The sequence below is a fragment of the Vanessa cardui genome, chromosome 25, assembly GCF_905220365.1.
Source record: "Vanessa cardui chromosome 25, ilVanCard2.1, whole genome shotgun sequence".
In the NCBI taxonomy this organism is placed as follows: domain Eukaryota; kingdom Metazoa; phylum Arthropoda; class Insecta; order Lepidoptera; family Nymphalidae; genus Vanessa; species Vanessa cardui.
The window spans coordinates 3,509,991-3,525,173 of record NC_061147.1 but is presented as its reverse complement, the minus strand read 5'-3'; the positions used below and the strand labels follow the sequence as shown (position 1 = coordinate 3,525,173).

The 15,183-nt window shown below is 31.4% G+C and overlaps 1 protein-coding gene across 2 annotated transcripts in view; it reads right to left on the bottom strand.

Annotated features, from left to right (window-relative positions):
- The window catches only part of LOC124540458, a 40,632-nt gene extending 25,690 nt beyond the window's left edge, over positions 1–14,942 (bottom strand). For both annotated transcript variants that reach the window (XM_047118055.1, XM_047118056.1), the window contains exon 1: positions 14,669–14,942. In XM_047118055.1, coding sequence (XP_046974011.1) covers positions 14,669–14,768 — 100 coding nt within the window. In that variant the 5' untranslated portion in view covers positions 14,769–14,942. The remainder of the gene's footprint in view (positions 1–14,668) is intronic.
- Between the last annotated feature and the right edge of the window lie 241 nt (positions 14,943–15,183).

Sequence of the window (15,183 nt, the reverse complement as noted above, 5' to 3'; positions counted from 1 at the left end):
CAACTAAATTTAATTTAATTAGTTGAAACCGATGGTTATAAGATAACATTAAAAAAGTCTAAACATTCTAGACGACTATTAGAATACTGTTTTCTAATTTTGTTTTCAATTTCCAATCAAATATATATTATTCAAATTAATTTTTTTAAACATTAAAACATTTTATTGTAAATTAAAGTCCAGCGAGAAGACACGGCAAGAAATTCGCATTGAAAACGTACCTAATGTCATATTTATACCAATTAGTTAAGTGTGTCCCCTTGTGTATATGTATGTATGTATGTAAGCATTATGTTTGCGTTCGTAACGTTCAGAAATTTGTAGACAATTGTATAAAAACGGTTGATGTTTTCTGGCATAGAAAAGTCACGTATAAGTCAAAAACAATTGGAAAAAAAAAATATCAACAAATACTCCATTAAACAACACTTGCAATGCACATTTAAATAATTAACTTTTACTATTAACCTTTGCTCTATAAGGTTGTGTATCTAAAACGGTCTCATAGTAGATTTTTCTCGTCCGTTTAAAACGAAGATTGTGAATATTCGTCCTTTTTTGATCCGACTCGCGTATCTGAACACAGTATACAAAGTAACTCTGGAATTGGAAACTGAAGATATTTGCTGACCCGACCGGACGCTGAAAGCGAAGAGAATTTTGTTCAGAAAAGATCGGCAGTAGATAACAATTGGCTGATGATTACTGAGCGAAAGAAATTTGTACTAGGAGTGTACGACAATAACCAAGGGGTCAAGATTGAACCTGCGACTCATTACATCGCTGGGAGACACGTGTACTATTGCGCTAATGACGCTTCATTAGTATCGCGCTTATCAATTCGTTTTTAACCATGGATCTTTCGAGATAAAAACTGTAGCATTCATCACTATCCTGTAAGCTATCTCGATTAAAAAACGAGGTCAATCCTTTACTGCCTTATATTACCCACCAAAAATGCTTTTTCACATTTAGGAAACCCTTGAAACAGCTGATTTAGCATGCTCGCTGATCATGTTAGAGGCTGTGTCGTATATATGCCCTCACAAACGAACCCAAAATCTTCAGATCTTTTTTTAGAAACTACTCGGCCGACCGCCCGGAGCGCCACTCTAACAGAACCCTTCTTTTCCATTTATTTATGCGGTCATAAGTTGCAAAAATGTTTGCACAATATTCCATTTAAGAAAAATATATTCCAAACTCAAACTCCATTTAAATGCGACATTAAGACCTTAATTACGTTCAAGTAATTTAAATATGCAAAGGCTTAAACAAATATTGTTTTACAGAAAACCTTTTATGTTTTTTCGTACAACTTATAAAACCACAAAAATGAATACATTCTTTATAGTATATAAAATAACACTTTTAAAAGTTTTATATTCAGATTGAGAATCAAACTTGTGACCCCTTTAGTGACATCACGAATTACTTGAAGTGCACTTGTGTATAGAACGAATGCGGGCTCTTCTTCAGGTGATTTAGAAGGCAACACACACAAATATACACACAGATCTATTTAGTCACGAAGACGCGCCCCTCTACGTTAAACTGCCGTTCATTAGCATGTGTGCGTGAGCCAATTAACATAACGAAATGTGAAGATGGTGAAATATATATGAATCAGATTATATACCTTTGTTTTTATGTATATATATTAGTGATTGTACAAGGCGATGATTCTACTAACACGAAACTTAATCGTTACCGTTCAGACGTATTCCTACTTTAATTAATCAATCAAAATATAATCTGCACAAGAAGGCTTTTACACAAACATGAATTACTATAGACTAGCACCCGTTAAAGATGTAGATTCAACCGTGAAGTAGCGATAAGAAACTCTGTATATTACTAACACATCGATCCAACTGCCGTTCGATCGAAATTAGATTGAAATATTAAAGTGTTAGTTAAAATTATAAAATAAGTGAATTCGTCACCCTGAGTTACCATTAAGCTGAATTTAATTATTGGATCGAAATTAAATTGGAAACATATTACTACCGTTATATGTAAGCAGAATTGAATAACTCGTTTATGCCTGTTATACTAGCCGTGTGCGTATGGAAAAGGTCTGCAACTATCCCACTGTTGGTCCAAGTACTCCTCTTTCATTGAAGAGAATTGTAGATTTCTCCACCACATAATAATTCCATACGAATTAGTGAATACACATGTGGCAAACAAATTGAAATTACACACATGGAGTTTGGTTCATATTTACTTTTACTTCCGAGCAAATTAAACACAAATTAAAAACATAACAATTCAGTGACTCTTGCCCGGGTTTGAGCAAAGAATCATCAGCTAAAATGCACGAGTTCCAACCACTGAGCCGTCTCGGCTCCCAGCCGTGTGTGAACAACGTTTAAATTTGGAACTTAAAATACGCCTACCAAAGTACTATATGTACGATGTAAGTATTTACTATGTACAACGTGTCACAGCTTCCGGCTACTCATACCAGCACTTCATACAAATAACCTTCTTTTTAATACTCATCATTATTATTGATACCAAATATCATTTCTGTCATACTTATTATCTACCGAACAAAAATAAAACATGTTAGGTTATATTTCGATCATTTAAAAGCTGGTATGAATAATGGTGTGACGTCATTTAAAAATGAGGTAACTGTAAATAAGGATGATCTCTCTTTTTTGTTGTTTAGGATTTAGAATTAAAATATACATTAATACAATTTTATAATCCACACCGTTTAAATTTGGAATATACATAAAATGCATTTATTATAAATAAGTAATAAAAGTATAAGAAAATTCCCTACAATTCTACATCATCATCTGCTTTCTTAAAACCTTAAAGATCGTAACATAAGCTTGAATTAACAAAACATATAACTTTTTATAAACGTGCAATCATCAACCACAGATATACTACATCAAATAGAAACCGCGGTTCTTGAGATTAGCGCGTTCGAACATAAAAGAAGAAAAAAACTTTATACTAGAATAGATTAAGAAATATCTTTTGTTACGGTTTCTTAGAACTTCGTTCGTGAAATACCTTCTAGAAAGATTTATATCAACTTTTAGTATTGTTACTTGACTATAAATTACTACTAATGCAAAAAAAGATTAATAATTTAAAAATAATTGATGAATCAATGGCACTTAAATTATTATACATTTAGAATTACAACTGGTTATTTTTCTGTCTATGGCTTTGCTTACATATACTGGCCATTCAATAAAATAAATTACCAAAAAAAAACAAAGATGGTCATAGTCTCATACATCTCATCGATTTCAAATTATTGACACACAGATAAAAAAAATATTCAAACATAGAAGATAATTAAGGTGATATAATGTTTCTTTAATCTATTTCTATTGAAAGAAGTCATTGGAAGCGTCGACAAATGCAGCAAGTGTCATCGATTACATTAAATCCTAGATTAACGTCCTTAGTTTAAGCGTTCTTTTAGTTAAACCTTCTTACTTGGTGGTAGGGCTTTGCAAGCCCGTCTAGGGAGGAACACACTCAACATTCATTCAATCACCTAACAATATATTTTATCAATCTTTAAATTCCCCAAACATTTCTAAGTGACGACGTAAATCGTTATATTTTTTCAAACAAACCACAATCTACTATAAAACCTCAATTAATTTAAACATTTTTTTGTCTAACATAAAGACAAGTAATTCTGTAACTTGCGCTAAATCCATTATCAGACTTATTACATATAGAATAAGACTGCATATAGAAAACGAATTCCAACTAAAAAAAAAACATAATTATTCGTGTGATTTCGACGAGTAAATTAAAAAAAAATACACGAGCTTAGTGTGCAAGGCTACGTTTATAATAATAATTATATTTTAATGATGTTATCGGTTGATATTTCAAATACTAAAAAATGTTTCCAACGTATATATGGTGATCGATACCAACAGGGATCCCAAATTGCATGAAAACGTTGCATACTAATTACAGAGAAAAAAATGATTCTGTAAAAAGAACTCGACACTCATCGCAGAACGCGATCGTAAAATGTAAAATGCATATCGGGAATTTACATTGCATATATTAATAGATAGAAATAGTATACCTATAAGTCAGTTTCCATGATTGAAATATGTGAGTTGTTACAGAATAGCCTTCCGGACAGACTGACGTAAAGACACAGACAAAACGATCATAATGTCTAACCAGTTACAATATCTATAGCACAATAGCCATCACCCCCTTTTTACCTCCTCGAGGGACGAATTAAAAAAGTTCCTTCTGAATCTTGTCTAAATCAAGAAGTAACAGACGCAGCGTTACCTACGCATTTATAATATTAGGTTGGGGAAAAAGTCTTTTCGCATATAGTATGTATGAACTTGTAATAAAATCTCTTTGGCTATACCATTTGTATCTGGCTGGTTTTGGTATCATTAAAAAGTTTTAATTTTAAAGAAGGCACTTCCAAATTCAAATTAGGAATTTGTGTGATTTTCATTTGTTTTTGTTGTTAAAATGAGTGAATCTAAAGAAGAAATTCGATACATTTTAAAATTTTACTATAAAAAAGGCCAAGGCAACTCAAGCAGCGAAAAAAATTTGTGATGTTTATAGACCTAATGCAGTATCTGTGAGAGTAGCGCAAGTTTGGTTTAAGCGTTTTCAAGCCGGAAATTTTGATATCAAAGATGCATCTCGCTCTGGTCGCCCTGTTACGGACAAAATTGATGCCATTTTTGAAAAAGTGGATCGGCATATTAGTAGTTACGATGTAGCTGAAGAACTGGCAATTGACCACAAAACGGTTTTGACTCATTTGAATAAAGCTGGGTACACAAAAAAGCTCGATATATGGGTGCCTCATGAACTCACTGAAAGAAACCTAATGAACCGTGTACTCATTTGTGATTCTTTATTACGACGTAATGAAACCGAACCATTTTTGAAGAAGCTGATAACTGGTAATGAAAAGTGGATCACATACGACAAGAACGTGCGAAAAAGATCGTGGTCAAAGGCCGGTCAAGCTTCACAGACTGTGGCAAAACTCGGATTAACTCGCAACAAGGTAATGCTGTGTGTATGGTGGGATTGGAAGCGCATCATTCATTATGAGCTGTTACCGCCCGGCAGGACCATCGATTCAGAACTGTATTGCGAACAATTGATGAGATTGGAGCAGGAAATTGAGAGAAAGCGGCCAGAATTGATCAACAGAAGGGGTGTGGTTTTTCACCATGACAACGTTAGACCTCACACATCTTTAGCCACTCAACAAAAATTACGAGAGTTTGGCTGGGAGGTATTAATGCATCCGCCGTATAGTCCTGACCTTGTACCTTCAGATTTTCATCTGTTTCGGTCTCTGCAGAATTCCTTAGGCAGTGTCAGGTTAACATCACGAGAGGACTGCCAAAACCACTTGTCGCAGTTTTTCGATCAGAAGCCCCAAAATTTTTACAGCAATGGGATCATGTCACTACCAACAAGATGGCAAAAAGTTATGGAACAAAATGGCACCTACATACTTTAGTCAAATGTAAATAAACTATAAAAAAATCTTTTTGAATTTTCATATAAAATACGAAGAAACTTTTTCCCCAACCTATTATTAGTATACGTACATATGCTATAATATCAATTTAGTTATAATTTTACTTAGCTGTGGTGTATCTTATACAATCTTTCGTCTTGTTTTAGTTAACTATTTTTATATAACTAGTTGTATAGTATACCATGTATAGTACGCACATGTTAGTTTTAAGTGAAAATTTAATTGGTTTATTAATGATTAAATATAATCAATTGATATTTTAATATGTGAGAACACATTGTTTCCGACTTCGCAAATTTAATACATCCTTCTTGGGGCACGGATTTCGTTTCTATAATAAGATTCAACAGTTATTTTTAACTTGGTCTATTAAAACAATAAATCTCATGTTATTATAATATTGATAAATAAGGCACATTACTCAATACAATATTATAATAATAAAAAGTGGACTTAGCATTTTTTATTACTCGGCATTATATATAATATAAATTTATTAGTGCTTTTTTTACATACTCTGTAATTAAATGGTGGGAAAGAGTAAATACTGAGCTTTCCGGTACTTTTCAGGAGAATATACTTTCCGAACCGTTAAGAAATTCCTTCATAATTCAACTCTTGACATTCGAGAATGCTTTTGTTATTTTTTGTTAACTGTTTGTTTCTCTAATAAAATAAAAAAAGACATGTATATTTAAATATAAAAAAGCTTCATTTAGATTATAAATACTCTTTTTAATTATCGTACTGCATTTATCAATAAAAAATAATGACATGCGTACAATTTTAACATAAAAATGTGTGTATATATTAGTACTTTATATTGAATACATTCGAATAATAAATATTGATCACCAGACACAATAAGATAATCAAATCTTCTAAAAATAAATATATATTACGCATTTCAGAAAAGATAACGTAAAGGAATAGGAACACAGACAGTCTTTCCTACATTAATCCACCTTCAAATTGGGAAGAAGACATACCAACATATAAGACAAAAAATAACGGTAAGGAAAACTTAATCCCCGAGCCAATCTTCGACCATAAAATTTGGTCGCTCCATTATTTCTTATCGCATTGCATTGTAAATAAATTCACACAAAAACGACTCTTAAATCTAATACCATACGGTTGTATATCGTTCGAATGATTCTTCAACTACATGCAGTATCCCACCGGTACAATGAGTCAGTAATGGAAATGACCTTCCTCTCACGTAACTATACCCACATCGTCTTGACAGTTTTCGTTTTATTTATTACGCCAGTGCAATGGCCCCCGGCTCTACGTTTAGGGATTACCTAAATATTTTATATCGATCATGTTTTCGTGGTCGATTTCGACCATGGCCATTCTCGCGAGAGCTTAGACTTGACATTAGCAGGATACGTTACAATGTCCAAATGTGTACGGAAACACAATTGCACTCTCATTTAATGGGATGGGAAATCAGATACGACAGGAAATAGCTCAGGAGCACGATCGTGCTTACAGGGGTATGGGTTTTTCAATAGAACGTTCGAAGACTTCAGCCTGCTGGTAAGAAATTCTGAACAGAAATGGTGCATAGTATTTAAACAGCCAGATTTGGTGTGAACCGTAGATCGGCGGCCTTACAAGCAATCAAAGCAAAAAAACCAAATGTCAGCTCGGAAAAAATACTTTTGTTTAAAGAGTGTTAAGTTCATAAAGGCGTTACAATGGCTCCGGATTCAACCGACTCTGGAAGATCAACACAAACAAACAGAAACACGTATTTGATATGCGTCATCTATACTATTATTATACATGAGAAAATTCTGTCTGCTATGGCTCTTTCATGATCAAACAGCTGCACCGAATTTGATAAAATTTGTACGAAGCAAGCTTGAACTCCTACTTTTTTATCTGAAATTACGACCAACATACGAGCAAAGTCCCAGGCTACAATTACTTTTCTATATTTGTGCAAATTAAACAAATATTATTAAATAGATTCTCTACAAATTACGATCAATTAATAACAGAACGCCTACGCCGTGTACCGAATTATCAATGAATTCGCCATTAGTAATTAATTATTAATAACTTTATTAATACACAATTATTGTTCGTTAATAATACCTATGTCATTGACAGGAATATTCACCACAAGGATATCATACAATGATTTTATTGGAACAAAATTGATTCATGTTATTTAGATTTGTGATAATGGTTCGCTTACGGATACAACAACGAATCCCATCTCAATTTTTTTTATGATATTGTTAGACTGATGAGCAATTGGCTCTATAAGAAATATTTACAAAGTCTTACTGCGTCAATGCTCCACCAACCTTAGGAACTAAGGTGTCCCCTATGTATTTATAGTGGCTTGCCCTTCCTAACCTGAACACAACAATACCGAGTACTTACTACTGTTTGGCGAATGTGTCTGATGAGTTCAAGCCAGCTTTACTAAATTCGCTTCACTATTTATTCAGATTAGCGAATTCGAACAAAACATCTAACGTTCCATACGATACTGTACATCTCTGTGCATAAATAAAAACCGGTTAGAGGCGATAACAACTCGCATGTCCGGAGTTCTGTAGAATTTCCCAACACGTAACATTGCATATAATAATAATTTATATTTAAAAAAAATACATATTTAATCTTAGTTACATCCCGGATCCGCTAGAATAACGTCATTTATTTTATAATATTCAAGTTCATTCAATGAAAATCCAATAAAAGGCATCTCGTTTTTCCCCGAACTTGAATATTTATTAGGTAACGGTGTTTATATGCATAATATTGGAACCGCAATCTTTATAGCGAAATATCCGTCAGAGAGGATTATTAATGTACATTATCTAGCTCGTCTTGGGTAGGGCCGACTCGTATGCCTTGGATAACGGCTTGATACTGTCTTACGCCTCCTTGCTTCCTCTTTGCTGGCGATCTTTACCCTTGCGTGTATATATTTACTTATATTTATACATAGCATAAAACAACGTCGCTTACCACTATCTGTCCCTATGCATGCTTAGATGTTTAAATTACGCAACGAATTTTGATGTGTTTTTTAATAGATAGTATATATATATATATATATAGATAGTAGCGATTCGAGAGGAAGGTTTTTGTATAGGACAATACATGGGCAATATAGTAAAGAAACAGAAAAAATCTGTAGTATATTTAGCACCAGCATTTGACTCTTGCGAAGCCGGGCGGGTCGCTAGTACTTACATATTTTTTATAATATTAAGAGTAATATTGGACGAAACTTCACTAACTTTTTTACGATCTAAATAATCTCATCATTTTATTTATTTACTTACAGAAAATAGTTTTTATTTAATTTACTCTGTATTATAAAAAAACTTTCAAGAACCACAAATTTAATGTTTCAAATCTGCCGAGCGTAACGGCGATGTTTATTTTTGTGGTCTGAATAAAAATAAGAGATGTACTGTAAAAACACACAGCATCTTATTTGTAAAATTATGAAAAGCTTCTTGCATAAACACTAAATATTTATAATATGCATATTTTTTTACTGCTTCAATAAAAATGTACTCAGATAAAATGATTGAACATTTTTCTTCGAAATGAATGAATTAAAACTATTTTTATTTATATATTTAAGTATTTAAGCATCAGTAACACGGTGTGAACGACAATCATAACTGCGATACTGTAAAACTGTAGAGCTATATTACGCTTTTTTTAAGGAATATCATGGTGATACGTTTTGTAGTTTACAATTGAATTTGAAGCGCCTGTATAAGGATCAATCAAATATCATCAATCATTATAGGCAAACAAAATTCGAGCGTTTTTATTTCATATCTTATCTAGTATTGGGACTTAATAATCAAAAATATATAAACAGTAGCTTATCAGTATAAAATATCATTCGACTCGCAATCCGGTTGGTAGCGCATTTGGGTAAAGCTCAAATCTATATACGGGGATGACCATCAAGTGGCCTGTGGACTGCCTGCCAACCAACATAATAGGCTATTTGACAATGCGAAAAATAAATTGTGAATTATTGTAATCAGTGCATATTATGGGTTTAAAAATGGTTATTTACTAACGAAACTTGAAAATAATACTTAATTTATTCAAAAATCAATAAATAAAAATGCATTTTTTCAAACGTTTGTCATGTGACACAAAACGCTCCTGATTTGCCGGGCTTATGATGAAGTTACTTTCTTGTAAACCTTGCATTTCTATTATATGTACCACAGATACCACACCACAGGTACCATATTGTCCAAGTAGCGTTTTCGCGCGTTATTTAAATATGAAATTTTTAATATGATATTTTTCGGCGGATATGTACTAGAAATAAAAACTTTTACTGGGTCCCTTAATCTCTTCTAAAAAATATAAAATGGATTTTAAAAACCAGTCAAATTGCCTATTAAAAAATATATATACATGGGTTCAAGTGTTTCGACACATTGTACTTTTAATTTACGTAATGTTAGTTTAAAACAACCGCTTCATTGTTTATAGTTTATGATCATTTGATTTTATTTTTTATGACGACTTCCATGGTCGAGTGGTGTGTACACCGGTTTTCATGGGTACGCCACACTGAGGTCCCGGGTTCGATTCCTGGTCGAGTCGATGTAGATTACCATTAGTTTTCTATGTTGTCTTGGGTCTGGGTGTTTGTGGTACCGTCGTTACTTCTGATTTCCATAACACAAGTGCTTCAGCTACTTACATTGGGATCAGAGTAATGTATGTGATGTTGTCTCAAATTTATTTATTTATTTATTTAAGATATTTGCTTGAACCAGAGGTGGATACATTAACTGTTGTAGTGATATTTAAAAGAATTTATGATTTTAAAAAAAATACAAAATTGAGACGCAGGAATTAAATGTATATAGAAACTACTAAACGTTAAGAAGTAAGTCGGACTGTTGAAGCCGTTACTGCGCTATTGCACTGTATAGGATTACTCTCCTAATATGAGAAAATCTTGGGATTATTCCACCACAATGCTTCACTCCGGATTTGTGAAGATATGTGCATCGTTTCATTAAATACTAGTTTTATTAAATTTATTTGAACAACGAAATAATAAACACATTTTTAACATGGAAATATAAAAACTCATTGGTCAGTCAATCGAAAATTATCACACAGCTATCTCAGTTCATTTAAATTATTATAAGCAATTTTTCTGTGGACGGTATGCCTGGCAGCTTGTACGTAAAAACTGTCAATGAAAAAGAAAGTCAGTTGATTATAAGACGTACGTCTTTGTACGGTTACTTAGGAATTTGAAAATCTGAAAGATTCATATCTGTAGGATTTGTAAATGATTTCGATCTGATTAATTTTGTGTTTATTTGTAAAATTATAGCTATAACTATTTCTTGATAGATATTTTAATTTCTTCTAAAAATACAAAGTTGAATAATTCTACAAAGATCTTTATCGTACATGCAAAATATAGGGGTATATACATAGTAGTTGAAGAGAGAAGTTAAACTCATAATATAATCCTAAAACAACAGGGACCAAGCTGCAGATTAATTAAACATTCTAAACATAATCCTCGTAGCCTATTCCAATGGAAGTAGGTAAAAAGATAAACAACCCACAGATTTACATAGTTCATACGATTTACTAATAACTCCGTTGTATTGTGCACTATTAAGAGTTTATGAACACTATATTATATCTATAGTACACTTTTTTTTCTTCCAAAATTAAAACAAATCAGTAAAAACCATAGATCAACTAGAACTCTCGACCAATGACATCGCGTCAAATTGTTGTCAAAAATTGTTTATTTGGCTTTTTTCCTCTTGTGGTTGGGATAGAGTATAGAGAAATATGAAAAGTTATAGAAGTGAGTTTACTTGGTGGTAGGGCTTTGTGCAAGTCCATCTGGGTAGGTACCACCCACTCATCAGTTATTCTACCAAATAACAGTACTCAGTATTGTTGTATTCCGGTTTGAAGGGTGAGTGAGCCAGTGTAACTACAGGCACAAGGGACATAACATCTTAGTTCCCAAGGTTGGTGGCACATTGACGATGTAAGGAATAGTTAATATTTCTTACAGCTTCATTGTCTATGGGTGATGGCGACCACTTACCATCAGGTGGCCTATATGCTCGTCCGCCAACCTATACCATAAAAAAAGTGATTATTTAAAAATAATAAGTTTAAAGTTTCCGCTCAAAATATTTTAAAACGTGACCATTCATTTTAATTTATCTTTAACAAAAAGAAAAAACTCCATTCATGCATACGGTCTTTTGAATCGTCATTTCAAAACATAAAATTTAATTTAATGTTAACAACAGTTTAACAGCAAGAAATTCAGGATATCCTCTTTTCCGACAATAAATTATTTAGTATATATAATTACATATGTAAATTAAACGATTATTTATACTTTATGTATGAGTTAATCAGTTCTAACAGTTCGATATAACATATTCCGCATAATAAAAGCATACTCTTCTACAAATTTCAGGTTTTTATCTGATAGTAATTTATTTATAATAATTTATTACATAGGAACTTTTTAATTATGATATTTTTAAGCTTCTAATTGTAATAATGTTATTAATATTAATGAGCAAGTCGTGTACACGTGCTATCATACAAATGAAAGTAAGCTCAAAATCATAAGTCCATAATTTTCATGCTCTGATTGCATTGTTTGTGTACCTATGAATAAAAAAATAAACAATTAAACTTCATATTATCTTTAAAGAATATTTATTTACGTGTGTATATCACTGAACTCGTATTGCTAGACTCGCAAAATGGGATTCGCAAGGTGTATCAGACAACCATGGTTCGCGATGACACACGATCGGGAAGTTAAGAAATTCCTTATTCCGTACGTATGGTACAGATTATTAGTGAGTACAGATTATAAAATTGAGGTAATTCTCGCAAGTTTTTTTTTTATTTGTGTATATGTGTGTGTATATTTCAAAGAGGTGTAAAACTTTCCTATTAGACTTTTTGCATAGAAAAACCAAAAGTCTTTGAAACAAATTATTTGAAAACAATTATCATTCACTTTGTGTCAGTAATATTCACTCACACATCTTTAGAATAAAAATAAATAGTCTAGACTAGAATAAGACCTGCTCTCAACAAACAAGCACACAATTTATAAATCATGCTATGTTAGTCTGAATTTGAACCTGCAATCTCTACTTAAGATGCACATCACTAACCAATGAGCTAACTTGCTCATAAAATCAAATCATTTAGAATCTTAACAACCATAACGGAAGAGCAACACCATTTATTATATCACGTCACGCTTCAATGTTCCAACTTATTTTTACAAACCATAATAAAACTTTCGCTTTTACGAAAGTTGTTTTAATTTAATCAAGCATGAATCTGGTGTTTTCCATTCAAGCGAAAGAACAAAAGGAAAAAAAAACACTGAAATGCATCCTTTTGTTGTCTTATGGCCTACTTACAATACAAAGAAAGAGCATGGATGGTAATAAATGGGACAGCGAATATATATCCTAGAATTAAATGTATATTTATGGAGTATTTTTTTAATTTTACTAATATTAATCATGTAATATTGATATATTTTTTAGGTCTTTAACTTTTGCTATTGAAATGAAGAAACATATAATGTTAAAGTAATGGATAGTGGAGAATACATGTTTTCCATCACGGCAGAGTATGAAAGTTAATTATAAATGCAAAAAATGCAAATAAAAATTCAATGATACTTGCTTCCTTCAAGAGATTCCCCCAAAACTTAAAATTCATGAGTTCAAACTACTGTAATATATAACATATACAATATCTCAATATGTCGACATCATGGCTAAATAATATTGAACATGCCACATTATAGGATAGACAAATATCAACAATAACATAAGGATATTTTAACAATATAAACAAGACACACATTACATATAATCATTTACTTTTCATTTCATTCATCTACCAATTCATATTGTATGATAGATGAATGAAATGGAATGGAATGAACAGGACCAATTATCCATGGATTTCTCAGTGCTTATCACTTACAAATCACAGTGAAGAGGGAATAGTATGACAGAAAGGTATATAAAATGTTTGTTTATCATTTATGTAATTGACAATTGTATATATTGCGATTTAGAATGAGAAGAGATCTAAATTAAAAAATACATATATTATCTCATTAATTAATTACCAAACTACCTGACTATGAATAATTAAGGGTTTAATGTACTATGAATATACGACTAAGTATGATTCAATATATTTATTTCGATTGTACTAACAACACCACACTGTCCATAGAGAAACCAATTATTGTTTTGTGTGCATTATATAAACACTCATAATTATGCTAATTGAAAACAATGTCTAGGCAACACAACATAACTATATGAATATATTTTCCTTGCGAGTAATGCTTTTTAAAGTTTTAAAATATGTATTTATAAGCATATTTGTGTCGAGGTAATTGCTAAATATTTATCTATATTTGCAAAAATTGGGTGAACACCTTCATCCAACTCGTTACTAGAATAGGTTCTTTTTTACGACCTCTGTTGCCAGTAAGACATTATGAATCATTGGTTCATAATGAATATTGAATATTGATACATTAACACATATATGTAATTGTAAGTCAAATATAAATAATCTTATATTTGATAACAAAGCATTTTCTACTCATATTTATATACAAAAATGTTATTCATTTCAATTTAAATATAATATTCTAGTTCTAATTCACAAAAAAATTTCAAGTCTATTCCTTTTGTCTACAAGACTAATTTTTAATTGCGAGTGATGAAAGAAATGTATTTTCTTAATATAATTGTTGACGAATCTTGCATTTCCTATATAATATATTAGAATTTAAAGTTCTTGAAAAAAATATATAAAATTATATAGTCATATCGTTGTTATTATTTATATATAAATAATTAATAACTGCGACTTAGTTAAATACAAAATACGCGCGCAATTTATACACAAAACTCCCCTGCCGTATATTATAGACATATTAAGATTGACAGGTCAGAAATATATAGGCGTGATCTATCCAAAACGAATATAAACCCTTTAAAGACAAATGATAGACATAACACAATAAAAACGGTGTTAAATATTATTACTTACCGTATATCTCCATGATTTCGTTGTTATTACCAGCATTATCACAATGAACGCACAAAATAAATACAATAAAAATGGCTCCTAACGTGTAGTGAATATACATCTTTACAGTACAATATACACGAATTTTCGTGTGAAAACAGTTCAAATAATATATAAACACCACATTTTCACATCAACTTTATGTACATGTAATCTAAGCTCATTAACTAGTCATTTATTTTTTCTAAACTATTTCAATTAATCTGCCATCGAACTAGGACCCCGCCGTCTGTCATTTGCCTTGTCAATAAACAATCGATGTTGCCAATGCAATTTATCTTTGCTTCTAAGAATTGTTAAAGAGCTAAATAATAATTAGTAATATATTTTATTGCGTTTTACTTTATTTTAAAAATATTTTATCATTCGTAAAGGAAATTTTAATAGATATTTTAGTTTTAACATATAACATAAACAGATGTTCAATTTAAAAACAAACACTTAAATGCTTAAATATATATTTTTTTTATTATTAT